Source organism: Sardina pilchardus, chromosome 6 (genome assembly GCF_963854185.1).
Source record: "Sardina pilchardus chromosome 6, fSarPil1.1, whole genome shotgun sequence".
NCBI classification, from domain to species: Eukaryota; Metazoa; Chordata; class Actinopteri; order Clupeiformes; family Clupeidae; genus Sardina; species Sardina pilchardus.
In genome coordinates, this window is record NC_084999.1 from 12272152 (window position 1) to 12295322 (window position 23171).

General features: G+C 44.2%; 2 protein-coding genes across 3 annotated transcripts; one reads left to right on the plus strand and one right to left on the minus strand.

The window, feature by feature from the left end:
• Window positions 1-1532: 1532 nt before the first annotated feature.
• On the plus strand, window positions 1533-15489 carry kiaa0319 (KIAA0319 ortholog). 2 transcript variants are annotated; one of them, XM_062537682.1, is made up of 21 exons: window positions 1537-1688; window positions 2864-2985; window positions 3704-4500; window positions 5175-5346; window positions 5559-5657; window positions 5937-6034; window positions 6744-6831; window positions 6918-7007; window positions 7383-7518; window positions 8006-8237; window positions 8949-9072; window positions 9471-9600; window positions 9816-9964; window positions 10245-10396; window positions 10973-11111; window positions 12041-12200; window positions 12743-12879; window positions 13024-13146; window positions 13408-13498; window positions 13616-13707; window positions 14473-15489. In XM_062537682.1, the coding sequence occupies exons 2-21, from the start codon at window positions 2934-2936 to the stop codon at window positions 14643-14645; spliced, it is 3234 nt and encodes a 1077-aa protein (XP_062393666.1). In that variant the 5' UTR covers window positions 1537-1688; window positions 2864-2933; the 3' UTR covers window positions 14646-15489. The 2 variants fall into 2 exon arrangements, 1 of the variants encoding a protein (XP_062393666.1); XR_009939552.1 differs by lacking the exons at window positions 13616-13707; window positions 14473-15489 and having other exon boundaries at window positions 1533-1688; window positions 12748-12879; window positions 13408-13493.
• Window positions 15490-15604: 115 nt separating this feature from the next.
• On the minus strand, window positions 15605-23155 carry aldh5a1 (aldehyde dehydrogenase 5 family, member A1 (succinate-semialdehyde dehydrogenase)). The gene is made up of 10 exons (XM_062538479.1): window positions 22733-23155; window positions 22004-22087; window positions 21204-21374; window positions 19912-20028; window positions 19670-19813; window positions 19132-19275; window positions 18329-18487; window positions 17869-18032; window positions 17382-17440; window positions 15605-17133 (listed from the first exon to the last, which is right to left on the minus strand). The coding sequence occupies exons 1-10, from the start codon at window positions 23018-23020 to the stop codon at window positions 16922-16924; spliced, it is 1542 nt and encodes a 513-aa protein (XP_062394463.1). The 5' UTR covers window positions 23021-23155; the 3' UTR covers window positions 15605-16921.
• Window positions 23156-23171: the final 16 nt, after the last annotated feature.

Consider the following 23171-nt stretch of genomic DNA (forward strand, 5'->3'; position numbering starts at 1 on the left):
GGAGCAAAATATGCAGTAGGCTATCTATATCTAAGTCCAAGCTGAATATTTAATTATATGCAGAAAATATAAGAAAGTGTCCCATATTTAATATTTACTCATATTTTGAAATAGCCTATATTGATAAATGCATGTATATAAATGTAAAATATTTATTCAACATATTTAACATAGCCTACCTCTCTAAATATGTTCAAGCTGCAAATGTGGATATGTTATTTTTCTGTATGGATAAGACTAGCCTGCCTGTCTACATTCTGCTCAATTTCTTTTCCCTACAGTACTCCGTCTGGAATAGCTTGATCCGTCCTCGTTTACCCCGGCTTCAGGACGCCTGAAATGGCCTCATGGTGAAATGAGTCTCATTGTTTCTGTTGGCCCAGGTCTGGCCCACACACGGTGAAATTACTCAGGTGTCTGTTGGCCCAGATTTGGCCGACACTAACTGATAGAACTCAGAGTGGCTGGACCCCTGGGCCTGAGCTGGCCCACACACTGTAAAAGTGATCTGACAGAGTGTTGGCTGAAAGTTGGCTGGGTCCCTGGACCACATGTGACCCATTACCAGAAGTATAGTAGCCTAGACCCTAAGTTTGGTCAGTTGGTACCATTCAAGGGGAATACGTCTCATAGTGATTTTTGATTAGGTTCAACAATCTAGAATTAGAATATTATACGATACCATTGCATTTGGGGTAGACATTTGGGTTTTATCAGCCTTTGTATGTCCATTGTATGTCAATAGAGATCTTACAGGTGGATAGGTATGTTTAACAGATAACCCCACAAAACGTCCACAGCCGATTATTTACATGAAGGTAATATTTTTTTTTGTTTTGCAACTTTTCTAAAATGTTTGCCTATAAATGAGCATCATCTACTGAAATATTGAAGTATAGAGACCTTGCCAATGGAGAAAGTGGTTCAAAACTCTTCTTTTTTGTTTTTCATTTTGGACAAAGAAACTATTACCATTTTCACTCTGATTCAAATCTCCACTCACTAACACTTACAGTACATAGGCTACTTAACACTTAACACTTACATACTTAACACATAGCCTTACTTACTTACAAACACTAGCATTTCTAGTTTACTAGGCTATATAATAGGATTTCTTATGATTTGTATAGCATGGAAAGTAAATGATACTTCTAGAACATATGGGGTTTCATTTATGAAGACAGATTAAAATAATAATAATAACAATAATAATAATAATACACTCACATGTCCTAATATGTCACCAAAATGAAATACAAAAAGAAGGATTTTGAATCTGATTTTACTTTAATTACATTTTGAAATTGTAGCCAGAAACATAGTAGCTAGCTTGTCCAAAATGCTTTGGACAGGGCTTATGTAGGCCTGGCCCTGCATGCTTACATTCAGCGAAAATCATATGGGATGAGACTGGATGACAGATGCACCTAATGGCTGGGCTACCGCATCATACATCAGTAGCCACGTGTCTAACCCTCCCTTACTGCTCGCGATAGACACTCCCTTATTTCCATCCTTAGACCACAGAACAGCGGCAGTTCTTCATCCCAATCGAAAACATGCCATTCCGTGATTTTATTTCGTTTTAATCATCGGTAGATACAATAGTCCGTAACTGGACTTAAGGCAACACGACGGGGAGAGATGCTGGTTTAGCATTTCGCAACATCCAGGACATCTTTGAGGTAAGCTAAGACATGATGCGCTGACTGTACATTGTTAAACCTTGGCTATTACAGTAGGCTACAGTGCGCTGAACAGAAACGTTAATATATCAAATTATAGTTGTATTTAGACTAACTATCTACCCATTGGCTATTTGTTTCTGTTTTCACGGCACGTTTTCTATAGCCTCCCAGGCTTACCTGTTGTTACAGCCGATACAAATGTATTTCTAAACGAGCGCTTATCACAGTCAAATGCCCAGTCATTTTCTGAACTACAGTTGGTCTATAGACAGGGGTCTATATACTGTATATCTAGTATACTGGTCAACAACGAGATCCCGTGTGATCATGTCCGTTTACTCACCATTTGTTTACTGTATGCACCTGTATGCCATAATGCAATTAGATGAGCTGGTGCTGATGTTGGTGTGAGTGGTAGGCCTTTGGTGTCATTACTGTCCTCATGTAACCTCAGTCGTATATTACCCTTAAAACCCATCTTCAGATAGGGGCATATCTCCCGGCAACCATGCTGGGCGTTATACTGATAGTAGGCCTAAAAGCCACACAAACTATGAATCTCCTGTATATCTGAGGTAGAATGTGTTTCATGTACAGTGGTACAGAGGAAGAGCTTTAGTTTGGGTTTTTTTGTTTGCTTTTAACCCCCAAATCTAGGACACTCTCTTGAGCCCTCAGTATTTACAGTGATTTTGACATTTAACCAATTATTGGTAATAGATTAAAACCAGTGGATATTTCCATATTTACCTTTATGTTTATCATGTCTTACAGTAAGAACTCTAAGGGTGAGAGGAGGATTAATTGTTCTCATACCCTTTCACACTACACAGCTGCCCCAGCCCATCACCCTTGTTGGCAGACAAAGACGTGTGGTGTCATCTGTGCCAGGGTGGCAGTAAATTGGGTCATACAGCGACCATTTTATAAGTCAGGCTGAATTCTCACACACACACACACACACACACACACACACACACACACACACACACACACACACACACACACACACACACACATCTCTCTCTTGTTACAGGGGTACTTGAGGGCACATGATTCGGCACATGGGTTCATCCCAAAGTTCGCAGAGAAGTGCAATGGCGTTTTGATCTGTTGTTTTGCAGAGGGATCAAGAGGGTGAACATCACAGTGGTCTCTTTGTCTTTCTCCAGTGTACAGAGAACAGCGCTAGTGGTCCATGAAGCTTGGCTGTGCGAAGCAAAGAACAGGTCCCCCAGCACCATGAAAGTTGGACTTTTCCTGTTCCTCTGTCCAGTCCTGCATGTCATGAAAGGTAATTCTGCTCCTACTCATCTCAGCATATCAATATCCTCGTACTTTGGATCTCTCTCACCTTCACGTCCTTGAAATATGGTCAAACTGTGTATACATATATTCCACTCCAAATATATAGGTGTTTTGTATACATGATGATGAGTAGCATATAATGTGAATAGAGTACTGATGTGAAAGCACATCACATGCTATTCTTAATGAGTTTATTTTGTTCCTTTCCACGACGCTGCCATCTGTGTAACTGTTTGACTCATGGCAGAGCAGCTGGCTGCAGGCTAGCATGCTAGTTTGTGAGAGCATCAGCACCAGCTCAGAGTGGGATATATCTAGCTCATTGGCTGCAAATGAATGCAGCGTCAAAGTTGCCATTTTTACACGTGTCCTTGAGTGTGGAGTCTTGAGGCTGAGGTGGTAAATAGAAAATAGCTTTTTACTAATGAGCGGTGTAGTGTCGTGTCAAAGTGCTGTGTCAGAGAAAACTATGCTGGTCTAGACTGTACACAGTTTTACACATTAGTCCCTTTGTTTTTTATTACTCACTTCTATTTGTATGTTGAAAAGAGTACACAGAGTGATCAACTAAAGAGAAGAAGATAGATGAACAGAAAGAAGCAGATAGAATCATATTGAGACACTAACAAGCTAACACTGAGTGACTTGCCACCAAAATCAGTAAATTGCATGGCATGGTGCTTTTCTGTAACATTGCCCAACAGGTGTACTGGCCAGCCAGTGTTGGCAAGCAGCCACCTTCTCTGAGTCCATCATCTCCCCTGACCTGAAGAGCAGCAGCATTCTGCGCGTGCCCAAGGCCGCCACGTTGGCACAGTGCGCGGGAGCCTGCTGCGAGCTGCCCGGCTGCGACCTGGCGTGGCTGTTCGAGCGCCGCTGCTACGTGCTGAGCTGCCGGCGGCAGGACGACTGCGCGCCCAAGCAGCGCCCCGGCGCCGACTCCTACCTGGCCTTCCTGCAGCGCCGCCCGCCGCCGCAGACGCTGGTGCTGCAGTCGCTGGTGCGCGCCGGGGCCGGAGCTGGAGCCGAGCCCTTCCCCGCCGGCGGCCGCTGGCACCAGCTGCCGGCGCGCCACCGCGCCCTCCAGGACTCGCTGAAGGACCTGGCACTGCTGCAGGGCGAGCGAGGCTTCGAGGGCCCCGAGCTGGAGTACCCGGACACCTACAGGGGGGTGGAGGAGGAGGAGTTGGACGGGGACGTGAATGTGGATGCGGACGCGGACGCGGACAGCTTAAAGGGAGGGCTGGTGGGGCTCCTGGACTGGCCGGACATCCAGGGCTCGAGAGAGGCCCTGAACCTCTCCGACATCGAAGACGGCAAGGAGGAGCCGCGGAGCACTCCGCCGGATCCGCAAGGAAGCAGCAGCAGCAGCAGCAGTAGCCTCGTCCAGCCCAGCGCCTCCTCGGCGATGAGCAATGGAAGTGGGCCGTCTCCGAGTGACACACCGCCCACCCCGAGGCCCTCTGTGTCTGCTCCAGCAGACCTGAATGTGAGCGTGAGTGTAAGTGTCAGTTCAGACGACCTTAGTCTTGCGAGGCAGTACGGAATTGCACTGATGTTATACGCTTCACTAGATCACTGGGGGGGGCCGGGAAATTTCTTTGATACACGGAGAATGTGAAACAGGGTTGCACCGCATCTCTTGGAAGAACAGGCTGCGTATAATTGATGCTTCTGGGTCAGGTGGCGTCAAAGCATTTTGCATCCAAATGAATAGTTACACAATAAAGACACACTTAAGAAAGAAAGTGTTACATAATTCCCCTTTGTTAGACAGATGCGGTTTCTTTCATGAACAAGCCGACAGACTGGGAGGGATAATGGCAGCCTGAGCTTGTTATTGTCTTGCTCTCTTCCAAGCTGCTTTTGCTCTAGTCAATCCCACTCACTGCCTGCCCTATGTGTCATCTCTGAGGCAAATAAAAAGAATCAATCTGGCACCATCACTCGCGATTGTGGAGGATTGTGAGGGATGATTTAAACAGAATGTTCTGTGTGGATTCAAAGAACGTTTATTTTCATGGCTGAGAAGTAAGTAAGTGATACAAGCTGTGTAGACCAAGTATCTGTCTGCAGTTATAGCCTACAGCTACACAATGCAGGGAGCTACACTATATAATGTAGTTAGATAGGAACACAAACAGCTGCTGTTTTTAAATTCTCTGCCTATTGCAGGAGGTTGAACATCTACCCAACATTTCCTCCACCAACACCGAGCCGACTGCCTTGTCGCAGAACTTCAGCGCATATCTGGCCCAGCTGTCGAGTCAAACGAGGACACCGTCTCCTACTCACAATCTGCTAACTGCGCCCAGCACTACACCTCAGGCAATGCTTGTGGACCCTGGTACTGCAATACGCCACACTGACTATATTTCAAAGTTAATGTGCTCCGTGTCTTTGCTTTGACTGCCTTTGATGTCAGTCTCATTCTCCCTACAAGTTTCTCTCTTTCTTTGTAGGCCACAGTAGTACCCCAGTTTTTCTTTCTGTTTTTTTAAATTATTATTATTCTTGTAATCCCTTTCATAAACATTAACATCTATTTGTCTTACGCAGTAAGAGCCCTGCTGGTGTCAATTGAAGCTCCTGTGGAGATTACACTCCCTATCAACACTGTGGAGCTGATAGCCTCAGTCTCCCCAGCACCTCAAACAGGTACAAGCTCAAAAGAAGAAACTTAATAGACAACTCGCACAATATGCATAATAGTACATACAAATGCAGCAGTGGTTAGGTTACCATTATGATTGCAGATATGATATTTAGTATTTCATTTTATACGTATGAAATGTCGTAATCAGAGAGCTTAAAGATGATTTGAAACGTTATAACAGATAATTGCTCACTTTTAGTCCATGAATGTCTGTGAGAGATGAAGAACTTGCTTTCTCCCCCAGTGCCATGCTGATCACGGTTCTTGTCTCTTCTGTGTAGAGAGCTCTCTCTCCTACCGATGGAGCTGGGTTAGCTTGCCTGAAGGCCACACTGAGGAGATGGAAGGGGAGTACAGCGAGCGTGTAAAGATCAGTGGGGTAAAAGCCATATTACATTACTACTAGTCAAGTCAAGTTCATTTACATAGCACATTTCATACACATTCAACGTGCTCCACATAAATAAAAGCAAACTGGAATAGCTAATAAAAGTATGTAAGAGCAATAATCAAATAATAGTTTAAAAAGTAAAGAATAAGAAAGAAAACATAGAACACACAAGGTAATAAATAGTACATAAAGGTATAAAAGGGCAATTATGTGTAAGTGTATAAAAAATAATTAAAGTAAATAATTACAAAGACTAAAAAAAACCTCAGTGAACAGAGATTCTTGAAGTAGTCCCGAACTGCTTACTAGTTTCATTCCAGTGCACCACAACTTCTTAAATGCATGACACTATACAGAGTCTCTCAGAGGTAGATTGAATGAAAGCTCTTTTGATTAGGTTTCAGCATTTACTCTTAAACTAATAACAACCCTGTCATAATCTAGACTCACACAGTGATGTGTTTTATATTTGGGTAGTTGAGACTTGAGGAGAAGCTGGACAGAGGAGTATACTGTAAATGAAAGTTTTTCCCAGATTCGTTAAGAAGCTCTTAAGTGCTGAGAACTTCTTATTAGGAGCATTATTAAAACGTTCTTAGAGCACCCCTAAGAAGTTCTTAGCACTTAAGAGCTTCTTAACGAATCTGGGAAAAGCGGCCAATGAACGTTTTTCTCTGTCCTGTTGTGTTCTGGACAGCTCTCTGCAGGCCTGTACGCAGTGAAGGTGGCTGTGAGTGGAGAGCATCTCTATGGGGAGAGTGGGGTCAACATCACAGTGCACTCAGGTACGGCTGATCCGTCTCACTTGTTCCACTGGTGGTGTCGGCATGACCAATCAGAAGTGTCCACTCACATTCAGTTTCTTCCCCAGAGGAAGTGAACAACTCTCCGAAAGCCATTGTCCACCCACCAGCACAGGACCTGACCTTTCCAGTGGATCTGGTCATCATCAATGGCAGTGGTGAGTCTTCGGGGTTTTTTTCTTGTCGCCGTTGTCCTTGTGCTTTTATATGTTGGACATTGGTGCTGGTATTGCCCAGTGAAATGTGCTGTCCTTTCAGGTTTACTGTTGCGGTAATCTAGATGCAACCATACTTGCATCATTGAATTCCTATATTAAATGTATACTACTCATTATTCAATTCACATTTAGCTATTCTATTGCCAACATTGTCCCTAATAGTACTAATGAGCAACACAGTTGTTTAAATTCACTGAACCACCCTATTAAATCTCCCTTTGATGGCACCAGCAGGCGCTCTTGGTTTTACTGTATAACCTTGTCTACAGTACATGAGAGCTGTCCTTTTGTGTTGTGCAACTTTGTCTCTCCCAGAGAGCACGGATGATGACGGGGACATGGTCACCTACCACTGGGAGCAGGTGGCCGGCCCCTCGCTGGCTAACGGGAGCTCTGCAGATACTCCCGTTCTCCTTCTGCACAACCTGGAGCCTGGACAGTACACCTTCAAGTAAGAAAATCACCCCGGTGGGCGTCCGGTATCTCCACGACACTCAGTGCCAGGTCTACGTGCATTTGTGAACGTGAGCGTTATCAGTGCCATGGCCAACCCTGCACGTTGTGAAACAAATACGCCTGAAGTGGGCGCAAAAAGCGTGGGCGCAAAAATGCCCCCTGTGCATTCTTGGATAGAAGTGCTGACGTGGTGGTAACTGAACCGTTGAAGTGATGTGAGGACAAGCTCCATGCTGCTGTTTTTGCAGCCGCAGAGAATCTCTGTTAATGATAATTCGGCGAGTAATATGTTACCAGAGCTCAAAGGGTTTAGTCTGTAAGCAGTGGTAGACACTTTCTGGTGCTTCGCCTAGTTTGAGGAACTCATCCATGGGTTAAATTGTCACTTGCCTTCTGGGGTTGGATTCCCTCCCCTGGTGGGGATGTGTCGATTTGACCTGACCTAATTAAGGTGCGACTTCGTTCCGGTTTTACCTACGCAGGCTGACGGTGACAGACGCTCAGGGATTGGCTGACAGTGCCACCGCCTCGGTAAGCGTGGCCAGTCAGCCACAGGACCGCCCCCCGGTGGCTAACGCAGGCCCCGACGAGGTCATCACCTTGCCCCTGGACCACCTGGTCCTCCGGGGGAACCAGAGTAGCGACGACCAGCGAGTCACCAGCTACCTGTGGGTCCTCCACCCCAGCAGCCAGAGCAGAGTGGTCACCATGCAGGTACCATGGGCTCTCATGTGCTAACCAGTGGTGGTGTTGCGGTTAAGGAGCTTGGCTAGCATGCAGTAGCCAGAAAGTTGTGGGTTCAAATCCCAGCTTCCACTGTTGTGCCTTTCAGCAAGGTTCTTACCCTAAGTTGCTCTGGGTACAATGGCCCCTTAGTTGACATAACGTTGTGGATGAGAGTGTGTGCTACATGTAAATGTAACCTTTAGTCAGTCAAGCAATGCAGCACAGTACCATAGCACAGAGCAATACCATATTATGACCATGTTAGTTTCCTATATATAAGATGTAATATAAGAAATGGACAATGATGATGTGAAGCTCTTTGGCATTACATCTTGAGTGTTGATGTGAACCTCCCTTATTCTACTAGCCCTCAGTGTGGTGCAGTCTTTTCTACCATTAATGCTTTATACAGTACATGTGTACATGCATAAAGAGAGAGGAAGAACAACCGAGGGATGAATAATAGTAATAGTCATTGTATTAATTACTCGTGTGTGTGTGTGTGTGTGTGTGTGCGTGTGTGTGTGTGTGTGTGCGCGCGCGCGTGTGTGTGTGTGTGTATGTATGTATGTATGTATGTGTGTGTGTATGTATGTGTGTGTGTGTGTGTGTGTGTGTGTGTGTGTGTGTGTGTGTGTGTGTGTGTGTGTGTGTGTGTGTGTGTGTGCGTGCGTGTGTGTGTGTGTGTGTTTGCAATAGGGAGTCCAGGAGCCGTTCCTACTGCTCTCTGGGCTTCAGGAGGGCCGGTACACATTCCAGCTGACCGTCACAGACTCCTCTGGACAGGAGGACTCCAGCACTGCCACTGTCACCGTACTGCCCGGTAAACGCCAACGCCAGCGCCTCACAAATACTTTATAGTCATCATGCACTCATTCAAAAGCACATATGCATTGAATAAAACTAGACTAGTTAAGGATTTTTAGTGTTAGATATACAGTGTACCTGCTTATGTTGCGCTATTTTCAGTTGAGTAATGATTTTTAGAGATATTGAGTTATGTTGCTATGTTTTGAGTGGTGGAAATTCGACAACAGTAAAATATGTTTGGATAGCGAGTTACATTGATATGCATTGTAACAAAAACAGTAACACCAAGTTGCTGTCAGTATATTGAAGTGTGTGTGTGTGTGTGTGTGTGTGTGTGTGTGTGTGTGTGTGTGTGTGTGTGTGTGTGTGTGTGTGTGTGTGTGTGTGTGTGTGTGTGTGTGTGTGTTGAAGAGAACACTGCCCCGGTGGCAGTGGCGGGCCCTGACAGGCAGCTGATCCTCCCTGCCAACAGTGTTACTCTGGACGGCAGCAGCAGCACAGATGACCAGGGCATTGCCAGCTTTCACTGGGACACTGTCAGGTACCCCAACTGGCCTGTTTTGCATTGTTTTTAAGCCGCAGGACAGTGTTTTATGCAAGTTAAAAGAAACAAAACCATGTTAATACCATATTAACTGTCCCCGTCCATTAACCTCATAGCCGAAGAGGTTTTGCAACATCAGTGTGTAAGGTGCGGCTAATAGTCGGGAAATGGCAGTATTATTATTAGTAGTAATTACTCTTGTCATTTTGCAGTGGTCCGCCTGGATCAAAAATCCGGGATGCAAACAAGGCAGTAACCACCGCAACAGGCCTTAGAGCAGGAAGCCACAAGTTCCTGCTTACTGTGAAAGACCAGCAGGGGGCGACAGACACCTCTGCCTTTACTGTCACTGTCAAAGAAGGTAGGAATACAGGTCCACTCTGAAGTCCTCCGGTTACATCTGTACACGTGTTTAATTAACACAGTAATTTGAGTTTCCACCACAGTTTCACAAACTTCCGTTTCCCATTCAGGATAACTTGTGTGCCTTGGCATTGCATTTGTTTGTATGAGTCACTCCGCATGTTCAGTGTGTTTTGAAGCAGAAAGTGCATTATGGGCAGCAGCAACAACAGCAACAGCTGCAGCAGCAGCACACTAATTGATGGCCAGTCTGATGTTTCCTCCATCACTCCCCACAGTCAGAAGTCTGCCCCTAGTGGCCCACGCCAGCGGCAGTCACACGCTGACCCTGCCCAACAACTCCCTGGTGCTGTGCGGCTCCGTGTCCAACGCTGGCCCAGTAAACGTCTCGTTCCTGTGGGTCAGAGATGAGCAGAGCCCGGCCGCAGGGGTGAGTGAAGCTTTAATGCAATTGCACACATCATCCAAACCATCATTCAACACCGCGAGAGAAGAAAACAATTATTACATAAACCTGTGGCACTTTCTTCCCCATTCAACCTTTCTATTAGCCTAACGAGCTAGATCCACATTGAGATGTAGGGTCTAGAAACTCACTCAATCGGAGGGGTGGAATAAATTGTTGTCTTTCAAATTCCCTCTCCATGCAATATAGTGCTAAACTAATCATCTTCCTGTTTTCAAGTAGCAGGATGCTTAACAGTCGCAAGTTCTGGTCGCAGGTCAGTTGTCATTATGTTAAGCCCGCCTACCAACTCTGTACACAATGTGATTGGTCCGGCCCTCATTGAAAATGGCAAGCTCCCAAGTGAATGGAGAGTAGCTAGACTAGCACAATTAGATTTGCTGCCGCTAAGGGTGTCTAGATTTCTAGGCTACCTTTCTATGACACCACAGACAGATATAATTTATTTAAGGGAGATTCATAGGTTGCTATATAGCGTAAAAAGAAGCAGACACCATCTAATCATGATGTAAAGTCACCCTGTTTGTCCACTGATGGCAGGACATCCTGTACGGCTCCGACCGGATGTCCTCTCTGTACCTGGCCAACCTGGTGGAGGGCACCTACCTGTTCCAGCTGCGTGTGAGCGACACCCTGGGAAGATCCAGCACAGCCACCGCCACTGTGGAAGTGCGTTCCGGTAGGACCTGTCGCTCATCCAGACCACGCCCACATTCTGACTGATCTGCCTCTGGCCTTGACTGTCTTCATCCCTGATAGACACAAATTAGAGCAGCGCCCTGTTTTAGCAAATGCACCAAACCATAATGAATTACATTGTTGATTTTAATTTACACAGGATTGGCTAAATCAATACGGAACACATTCACACTTAGGCCTAGGATATATTTGCTTTTCAACTAAGCATTCGCAACAGTTTGCATACACAACTGGCTGCATTGCACAGCCTTGCTTCAGTACTAAACTAGGTGCTACGCAGACCACACAATTCAGACCCAGGGTTGTTACAGTAATAAAGCTTGTCTTGCATTCTCATGTACTATCACATATTGCGCAGAGTCATATTATAATATTTCTTTATATGGCTCTGGTGTTGTACTTACACTATTGCCTCCCTAACGATTATGAATGTTATGTTACAGTTTGTATGAATTGCATAATGTGTTGTGACCGATGCAGCCACCAAGGCAGTAATCGAAGGGTTCATGACGGCAGCTCTGAGTCCAGAGTCGAGTCTTAAGCTCAATATGTCACTGGTTAAGTGCAAGATACTGTAGTTGTTTGATGTAAATGAGGCCGGCAGCGCCTAAGGCAAACAATAATGCACTTCTCAAACAGCAACCAGGAAACAACTGTGTATTGTTTACAGTCATTTCCTGTGTATTAGCGGCATTGTGTAAGCCACAGTACAGTGTTTTATGCAAGTTAAAAGAAACAGTACCATATTGATACCAAATTAGCTCCACCTGAATATTAACCTCACAGCTGGAGAAATTTTGCAAAATCAATGTGTAAGCCGTGGCTAGTAGTTTGTAAATTACGGTATGTGTGCTGGATGGTAGAGACCTCAGAGTTATGTATCTGTTTCTCTTGGCCCAATCCTCTCAGACCCACGCGAGAGGGAGGAGGTGGAGCTTGAGCTGCAGGTGGGCGTGGCCCAGGTGAGCCAGCAGCAGCGGAACACGGTGCTCCGACAACTGGCGGCTCTGCTGCACGTGTTGGACGCTGACATCGCCTTCAAAGGCCTGCACGGCCAATCAGACATCAGGTAATATGTGAGGAGCCAATCAGACATCAGGTAATATGTGAGGAGCCAATCAGACATCAGGTAATATGTGAGGAGCCAATCAGGTGTCAGGTTTCTGGTAGATTAAAGATTCACAATCTGATCATAAGTGTTCAATGGGTCGCCCAGATTGACTCGACTTCAGGAACAAGTAGGTCTATACGATGTCAGCCCCAGAGGCATAACAGACAACTCCAGCCTTAATGCATGGACCCATGTAATGGTCAGTTAAGTTATACAGAATAGTTGCACCACTTTCACCAAACATATACAGTGGCCTTTGAGTGTGTGTGTGTGTGTGTATGTGAGAGAGGAAATAGTTGAATATGAGACATGAAGTTGTCAAGCACTTTGCGGAGTAGAAATGGGCTGTATAAATGCAGTCCATTTACCATTTACCAATGACCAATACTGCTACTAGCTACTTGAAAGGGTCTAGCACTATGTATCATAACAGTTCATTTTCATTTGTGTGTGTGTGTGTGGTTGTGTGTGATTGTATGTGTGTGTGTGTATGGAACCAGCACAGTGATGAGGTTCTCAGTCCAAGGATCAGATGGAACAATACCGGGACCTCAGCTTGCCAAGATGCTGCGGAATCAGCTACTGCGAGAAAAGACAGACTTCCTGCTCTTCAAAGTGCTCAGAGTCGACACCGTCAGTGAGTACACAAAAACATTTTGTTTGATCCGGGTAAACAAGAATCTTCACCTAAAACACCTGTGAACTGTAGCTGGATGGATTTCGTGGATGTTTACTGTGATTCGTTAAGTGTTGTGTGTTGTGTGTTGTGTGTTGTTTTCAGTGTGCCTGCTACACTGCTCTGGGAGAGGTCAGTGTGACCCCGTCTCTAAGGCATGTGCCTGCGACCCCCTCTGGATGGAGAACCCCTTCCAGCGCCTCCTGGAGGATGGAGAGAGCAACTGCGGTGAGCATGCACGCACACACGCACGCACGCTCACACGCATACACACACACACACACACACACACACAAACACAAACACACAATCACTCATTTCAAACAGTCATCAGGGTAACAAGACAGCATGGCGACCACAGCTCAGTCATGTTCCCCAGTAAGTCCTGTCATCATAGGAGAAGGACCTTGTAGACCACAACACTACACCTCTGTGAAGAAACAACATGTCAAAGTAACAAGCCTCTTCTTGCTCTCTCTTGCTGACCAGAGTGGAACGTGCTCTATGTGGTTCTGTCCTTGTTTCTGGGTTCCGTCCTCATCCTCTCGGTCAGCTGGACCTGCTTCTGCTGCTGTAAAAGGTACGACGGTCACCTGCATATGACCTCACAGACACTGACCACCAACACCGTCAGACAGTTCTCTGACTCTGGCTCTTTCTCACGTCTTGTTTATTGGTTGTTATTTTGCCTTTGAAGGAGCAGACGCACTAAAGTGAGGAAGAAAACGAAGTACACCATTCTGGACAACATGGACGAACAGGAGAGGATGGAGCTGAGGCCAAAATACCGTAAGATTTGAGTGGACCCCCCCCCAGAGTACATTACATTTCATTTAATTTAATTTCATTTAGCAGACTTTTCATTTTCATTTATTCATCCAAAGTGACTAATACATACAGTATGTCAACTACTGTAAATGACAAGGGATTACATTGTTATTACTGTACATTGTCCCTGGAGCAACTTGGGGTTTAGTGCCTTGCTCAAGGACTACACTACCACCGGCCCAGTCAAATGAGTAAAATGGGGCTTCTACAGTGGACATGTAGAATCAATCTTTAGAAATGTAATTGCAGTTATTTCTTTCTGGAATGAGGACAGTCTCATGAGGATGAGATTCGTTAGTCACATGACTACAGTAGCATCAAATGGCTCCTTATGACATTAAACAGATGCCTTTTCCATAGCGACTTACATATGTTAATTATATTGCAAGGGCATTGTTAAATTGAAATGTGACACTAAATGTAACATTTACAGTCCCCGCTAGGGTTACATTGTGCCTTGCTCTATTGAAATGGAACCCACAACTCTTCTGGCTACTGTACTGCATGCTAGCCTAGCTCCTTAACCACTATGCTACCACCACCCACTTGCACTCATAAGGCACACACTCCATAACTCTGGTCAAGTAACATGACTAGCACATACAATTTTCTCTTTTGTGTTGTCATTATTTTACTAGTCGACAGATCTGAAAAGTATCTTTTTTTCATGGTATTGGTAAAACAAACGGCCACTCGTAAGAAACCATTTGTCTCTGGTTCCCCTAGACATCAAACACAGGAGCACAGAGCACAACTCCAGCCTGATGATGTCCGAGTCGGAGTTCGACAGCGAGCAGGACACCATCTTCAGCCATGAGAGGTCTGACCGGCCGCGGAACCGCTCCAATGGTGCCACCAGGAATGGGGATGCGTTCAGCTTCCGGCCAGTGGATGGCTGAGCGCTGGCCAGCTGCCCTGTTGCTCCACAAATCGCGCACAAAGAACTAGAGGATAACACCACTTGGGCCACCTCAGACTACCCAGTAGACAGGCTCACACAGCCTGTGAATGTATGGACTTCACCTGCTGAAGACTATGAAAGGGACAGACTGGTGAATGTAAATAGGATGGCCCCTTGTGCATAGGACATTGACTGCTAACTTGATATGCTACAAACTCTTTGTCTATTGTGAATTGCATATTTACTTCTTGATTTGAGGGCTGAGATGTTTCTTTACAATCATTATAGTTGATTAACTTTGTCAAATGTGCAGTCAGTGATCTGCACAATGCAAACAAAATAAGAAATGCAATGTCTCTCATGGAAAATGATATGAAGTTCTCGATTTATTTTAAGCACTTTAAAATTACCAAATCCTGTGAATCACTGTTGCAGCTCTCTTGGGACCCCCTTTAACTCTGTACCTCTAATATGATGATAATATTTCTTTGTCGATCTGTATTAGTCACGAGTTATGCTGCAAGCCCTCACTATGTCAAGTGGTTTCCACAGCATAGTTGAGGTTGGTATACTATGTACTTCAGGAAAAGTAAGAATTAAAAAGTTCTGTGCAGCAACGCCATGCTGATCTCATAAGGACTTAAGCATGTCTCCTCGTTAACATGAAACTACATTGACCAATAAAACATGCTTACAAGTTTCAAAGGCAAAAGGAAAAAGTATTGCATCCGTTTTTAGTCATACCCAGGTATTGATTTAACTTGTATGCCTGTGTTTATGCACTGTCTTAAGTTTGATCATTTTTATTTTGGATGCTGTTCCAAATAAAAGCTATAACTGCTGGTCTTGCCAATTCTTTTTGCAAAGCATTCAAATAAACAGGCATTCTTTTAGCAAGGTTTTATAGTCTACTCCAGTACTAGTCAGAAATCAAATGTGACAATCAATACAGAATAAAGTCAATCTTTTTTTTTTAATAATTAACTGTAATCACTATTTACAAAAGTTAGAAATGTACATTAAGGACACGATGGAAAAAACATGCTGAATCACATTTTAGATGGCACTTTAGGAACAATGGCAACAAAATCTTAAAAACACAATGTCAAGGTATTATAAAATGTTTCGGGGTGGATTCATATATCTATGTCTAGTCTACATTAAATTAATTGGCCTGACAATGTACCAAGGTAATTCACAATACTTTGGACATCTTATTCAAGCACATATAACATGCAACCAATCAACTCTAACCCCAAACGATGCATGTATAGATAAAAAAGTAAATTGCAGTCTAATTAAGTACAGCAGGTCATAAGATCTAATGCATTTTTATAAGGTGGGCAACATGTTAACTTTTTGTCCTATGAAGGGCTAGGGCCCGAAAAGTTACATGTGAGTTACCATTAAAAATCACTGAGGAGCATATTCTGGTGTGCGGACTTCTTGTTCTTTTTCCTGACATACCCTTCTCTGTCCAGCACCCAGTTTTCATCGCTTTTGTATGTGCGTGCGGTACACTGGAACTCTTTTTCAAAATGTTAACTTTTAGCAGCATCACAGGAATAACAGACAATATCAAATATAGGCTCACCTAAGAAATAAAACCAATTGAGACAACATTACATTTACAAACTTTCAGAAATACGTTGACGTTGCAAGTCAAATTCACTTACAAAAATATTGCAGTTCATACAACTAAGAGGTTTTCTGGATCATGTCACGTATATCACACAGAAACACGCATCAGTGGCATAGCACTGTCATTAGATGGAGGATAGTGCATCACAATCTAACACTGAAGACAGCCGTGTAATGTTGTGCGTTCCTTAGTCATTTACAGCACTGTTACTCAGTATTAGATTATTTACTCGCTACTTCTTTTCTTCAGTGAGTTCATCAATGACTTATTAACAGCCTCAAACTGCAAGAGAAACTAGCATCTTTAGTACATATTTTCTGTTATAGGGTAATAACATAGAATTGTGCTTTTTTAGATTTATTTTCCCCGTTTACTGGTTGGACAGAGCATGCTTAACATAATGGACCTACTCTTTTTACAGAATGTTTGTGTTTTAAACAGGATGTAGTTTGCATGAAGCGTAGTGCGGATTCACAAGCTGAATTCACAGTGTCATCTTTATGTCATTATTTGATGATTGTCTATTTCTAGGGACTGTACGATATATACTGTTAAGAGATGCATCGTCTGGAGGTGTATAGTCTGAAGATGCCTCCCTGGACCCTGCAATCGCTACACACAGACGCAGGCGCTCAAGGAGTAAGGCCTCCGAAGCACATGTACTTCACATCCAAGTACTCCTCAATGCCATACTTGGAGCCTTCTCGGCCCAGTCCGGACTGCTTCACCCCGCCGAAGGAGGCCTCGGGGGTGGAGAGCAGACCCTCGTTGACCCCTACCATGCCGGTCTCCAGGTGCTCTGCAACCCGCCAGATCTGACTGAGGTCCTGTGAAAAGAAGTAACCTACAGGAAAATAAAGAAAAGGACCATGAGACTCTACGTCAGAGGGGAGTACTTACTAGGAAGCCATGTTTCTGGTTTATCCGCGTAACTCTGTGAGTAACCGTTGATCTTTAAAGGAACACTGCATCAAGCATCTTTTGTTTCAAAAGTGACAAGTAACCTAGGTAAGCCAATAACCCAGCTTCATTTTATAGCCTTTAGGACAGATATCAACTAGAGAGAGTAAATCATTAAGTTCATCAACAGACCTGCCAGGCCCACATGGCTTGCATTAGCAATGGCAAGAGCTTCCTCCTCTGTGTTGAACCTGTAAAAAATATACATAATTACACTATTGCCTGTGTAGAAATAGCAACAAACAAAAAACAACATTTAAATAATAAAAACTTCCCAACATTAATCCCTATACTCAAGTCATTTCATCCTACTGTATTCTACAAATGACACAAAACTATGCCATTATTCACTTGTAATCAATATCTATGGTAAAAACAAAAAACAAAAAAAACAATACCGATACCAATGCTATGCATGTTAACATTTTTCACCATTCAGAATCAGATTCAGCTTTATTGGCCAGGTATGTGTAAACGAACAAGGAATTCAGTTAATCTCAAGTTAATCTTTGCTCTCAAAATACAACACTCAACACTAACACAAAAAGAATAAAAATACAGAGCAGTAAGTACTCTTTCCCATTGCCTTCATTTTGTCCATTGCCTAATGCCTACTCACTTGAGGACAGGAACCAAGGGCCCAAAGGTTTCTTCTTTGGTGCAGAGCATGTCAGTAGTAACATTAGCCAATAGGGTTGGTTCCATGAAGGAACCTTCCAGACGTTTGCCTCCCCTCAAGACGACCGCCCCATGGGACACGGCATCCTTCACCTGATGCTCCACCTGGCATGGAGAGCATTAGGCTTTACCAAGAGTGCGAGTATTCCAGAAACTGTATCGACATTCAACACTGAAATAGTTTTGACTTTTACTCTAAAACCTAATACAGTAGATTAGGTCGGAAGTGCTAAAACACACACACGTATTAATGTAAATCCATAGTCTCATTCTTGTTGCAGTACAACTGGGAATCCAAATCTAATCCTAAAAAATCTTAATCCAAATCTAACCCTAAAACAGACTATAAAGGCTTCATACTTCATATATACACAAGCAAGTCCTAGCATCGTATAAAGCACCTTTTCTGCGGCGCGGGCGTTGATGAGGGGTCCCTGGGTGGTGTTGGGGTCGGAGCCATGTCCAATCCTCAGCTCAGCGTCCATGGCTTTCCCCAGCTTCTCCACAAACTCATCGTGGATCCGACTCTGCACCAGGAAACGGTTGGAGCACACGCACGTCTGAAGGGACAGAAGAGTGGCATTAATGTAAGTGTAGATAGGAAAACTCAATGCTGGCCAACAGTGTCACGCCCAGAATCTAGCCCTCTATAGTATTACAACGATTGAGGTGAACATCTAAGCTGGGTGAACCCTGCCTGAACATCCGGCGAATTTGGATTTTGCCCAGCAGCGAAAACAGAAACCTGCATATCTGCAGTATCTCCTCTGATCCCTGCCAGAACCTTTGGCTCCAATCTGCGAATCTGGATTTTGCCCACCAGTGAAAACAGAAACCTGTACATCTATCTCCTCTGTTCCCTGCCAGAACCTTTGGCTCCAATCAGAAACTAGCTTATCCAAAAGACGCACCGGATCGTTGGTCTGATTGGTTGAAGGACTATCCAAGTGGGTTCGGAGTCATTTGAACGATGCCCATTGATGCAGTAGAAACAAAGCGCAGCCTCCCCAGCAGCCTCCTTAAAAGATTGAGCTTAGTATGGTGATAGCCAGACTAGTGAACATCTATACCATCGTCAGAAGTATATGACAAAAATGACACGATACGTTAATATGTTCATTGTGCTCTTGAAGCGCATGCAACTGCAGCTTGGAGCCCACCAGTTTTTGAGGAAAAGTAAAAGATCCCGAGAGCCACTACTGACCTGCCCGGAGTTCCTGAACTTGGATCCCATTGCTCCCGCCACAGCCTGGTCCACGTCGGCACTGTTGAACACGATGAAAGGCGCGTGTCCCCCAAGCTCCATGGACACCCTCTTTACTGTGCCCGCGGCATGCTTCAACAGGATCTGAGAGCACAGAGGAACACAGGGGGTAACTGGATATGCCAGAGGAAATCCATGTGTTAATAATAAAGACTACGTAATATCTTTGATTTCGTTTTTATACTCATTAAAAAGACCTTGTATGTATGATAAAACACCTTCATTTCGTACACAGAGCCAGTAAAAGGGAAACAAACATCAGACAGAGCCATTAACCAGCCAATCAACATGGGAAGGAAGGAGAATAACTTCATTGCCTGTTGAGTTCAAATATTAACAACCTTTTTGGTCTTTTAAAACAAACATTAGTTCAGTGTACTCTCATCTAGGTGGCTATTTTTGTGGATGTGCAATCTCGATATTTGTGCTACATGCACGCACAAGTTACTGTGATTGTTCAAAAATAACAGGCCCTTACCTTGCCAGTGGCTGTAGAGCCGGTGAAGGAAACCTTCCCAACGAGCGGGTCGGTGCAGATAAGCTCTCCTACAGAGGGGGTCTTCTCCCGTGAGCAGGGAACCACGTTAAACACTCCAGCAGGGATGCCTGCCTGCTCTGCCAGCTACAGGGGAAGACAGTAAGGAGGACCTTTACATCTATGAGCTGACATGAGGAAACCTTGAATCCTTCCTATCCTAATGATATGCGGAGAGTACTGACCTCAGCCAAAGCCAGCGCAGACAGAGGTGTATCTTCAGCAGGCTTCACCACAACAGTGCAACCTGCAGCCAAAGCAGCACCCACCTTCCTGGTGATCATGGCACTAGGGAAGTTCCACTATAAAATAAATTCACATTTAGTAAATTCAGCTCTGAACTAATCAGAACTAACATAATCAGAATCAGAATCAGCATCAGCTTTATTGGCCAGGTTTGCGTTAACATATAAAGAATTTGACTCTTTGCTCTCAAATCTTTGCTCTCAAGTACAACACTCAACAATAACATTTAAAAAAAACAGTAAAAATAGAATAAGGGCAGTAAGGCTATGTATAAGAGTAAGAATAAGAATAAAAATAAATACAATATGCAGTGTTTCCCCTAGAATTTTTCTAAGGTCTGTCAAGTACCCCAATTTCAACAATGATGTTGACTGTCGTGCTTTTAGAATGTGGAAGTAGGCCTAATTGTGGTGACATTACTGATCATGTGAAGATCTTGCAGTGGTGCTGAAAATCCAGTGCTGCGCCACTGCTGAATACATTGTATGCAAATTTAAAAATAAATAGATGCAATGGGTGGGATAGGGTAATGGAATTGTCCGGAGGGGTAGATGAGCAGAACAGGTTGATCGACTTTGTTTGTTGTAAGGGTGGGTGCTATTTCTATATGTTCAAAAGTGAACAGTGACAGCTTGAGGGAAGAAACTGTCTTTGTGACGTTTGGTTTTGGCAGTGCCCTGAATCATCTCCCCGAGGGAAGGAGGTTGAACAGGATGTGATGCCATAATAAAAGGTTCTAGGACCTTCGGGGCCCTAGGAGTTTATTGCTTAATGGTCATAATGTTATAACTTGCACAGAATACTACGGTTTTAACCTCAAAGGAATTTTGGACATACTGTGGGACCTCATTTCCAAATTCCATTTCCAGCCAGTGTGATATAGATGGTGGAGACCGTTTTCAGCATATTTCATCCAGTCCTACTAGTTACAGAGTTTGGCGGTGCTAAACTAGCGCAAGTCAACGGTAACATCCAGCATGCGCTTGCTTAGCACCGGCGAACTCTGTAAGACTGGATGTGTCCACCGACCTATATCACACTGGCTAAGTTGGAAATGAGATCCTATGTCCAAAATTCCGTACTATTCCTTTAACGATGCCAGTTGGCAGTTAGCTGCAGAACAAGGCAAAGAGTGACAAAAACCAAACTCTTTCAAATTCACTTTAATGTTGACCGTTGTCAGCCACCCACCCCGAGTGGAATGCCCCTGAATGGTCACCATGACACTCACCGGGGTGATGATGGCAGCCACCCCCACTGGCTGCTTGAGCAGCAGGATCTTGCGGTCTTTGGCTGCGGACGGGACGAAGTCTCCATACGTGCGCCGTGCCTCTTCAGAGAACCACTCCAGGAAAGAGGCTGCGTAGGCAATCTCCCCCAGCGACTCCTTCATGGGTTTGCCCTAAAAGAGACAGTAGATTATAGCAACAGTTTACATTGAACACTTGCTTGACTTTCCAGTAGCAAGCAGCAGACTAAGGCTAAAATTGAGATGTCAGCACACACAACAGATAAATCCTGGTATTCACATAACTACAGAATAAAAGGCATTATCTCAGGCATTTTGAGGACTCCAACACTAATTGGCAATAAAAAAACATTTAATTCTAAACATAGCTCAGAACCATCCTTTCATTAGTTCATAACAATCTGGCTTTCTCGTTCAGTTTATCACACATCAGTATTCTCTTTTAAAAGGCTTAGAGCCAGCATTGCTGTGGAGGAGAGCCTGAGGGAGAGATTGCCATACGGTCTTGGACAGAAACGCATGTATGCAAAACAAGACCATGAGAAACTAAATATTTGACTGGGGTTGTATGTGGACTGGTCTCTTTCTGGTCCTTTCCTCGGTGGAGGAAACACATGTCAAATACGACATAAGTACATAGCCTACATAATCTTGCAGGCATTACTACTATATTGTACAGGTAAAACAGTGTAATCAATTATCAAAGGAATCTAGGCCAGAACCATGAATGTACTGTAGAGTGAAAAGTTACGTAAAAGTACAAGATAAATTCATTTACTCACACATTCTGCAGTGATTATCTTTGCAAGATCTTCCTTGTGTAGGGTTAAGAGATCGAACCATTTCCTAAGGAGGACACTCCTTTCCTGAAATGTATTAGGAAATATTGTGAGGTTACCCAATTAAAGATCAAAAGAGGCCAGCTACACTTTTTATGGTTAACATCACCCCAACACACACACACACAAACACACACACACACACACACACACACATAAGGACAAGAGCAACTGGTTAAACTGGATAAAACTAGATCCCGAATCCGCTGGATTCACACATGTTTCATTAGGTGACATATTACATGGAAGTGAGTTTATCATTAGTGTGCACAGGTCAGAGGCATTGAGATCCAGTTTATGCAAGGCTGGACTAAAAGAGTGCAGGTTTTTATCCAGTTCATGTCTGTGTGCCTGCAAGGTTAGGCTACTAATAAGCATTATGCATACATCTCCAAATTCAAACGATCAAACTCTTAACACAGACATAACAATACCATGGCAATAATTAGCTGAACATATTGAGACATACATCGCTCCTTTCAATATAACTTCACATGCACTGCATTGAACTCATGCTGTGCACTGAACAACATAAGGCTAGCTAGCTATCTGCTCAGTAAATTAGAGGCTGTTGATCTACACCGCAGAAATTTACTCGTTTGAAACGTCCTTATCATGACAGTCAAGCAGGGCAATGATTTCTTAAAGTTCGACAACAAGCTCTGTGACTACCTTTGCAGTGTGACGCTTCCATGAATAAAATGCCTTGTAGGCTGCATTGACAGCGTCCTGTGCTTCCCGAGGTCCACAGTCAGCTACCTTGGCCAGCTCCTTTCCCGTTGCTGGGTCTAGCACTGGGAATGTCGACGGTGCAGACACCCAGCGTCCATCGATATAGCCTTGAGTGCGGAGGAGAGCTGCAGAAACATCGAGGCTGTACTGGCGGTGCAGTACAGTGGGTAGGCCTGTTACAACCTGACGGAGAAAACAACCACTTCTTACCAAGCAGAATGTACCCATTGCATGAGTGTAGCGCACGCCTGACTGTAAACGAGTGGGAAATCGTCCGTAGTTCAAGCCAGCTGTAGTCTGGCAAATGACAACAGTGCATTAATAAAGGAAGTCTAGTCTTCAGTCAAGATAGAACCGGTCTTGGAGGCGGTCGCAGAAA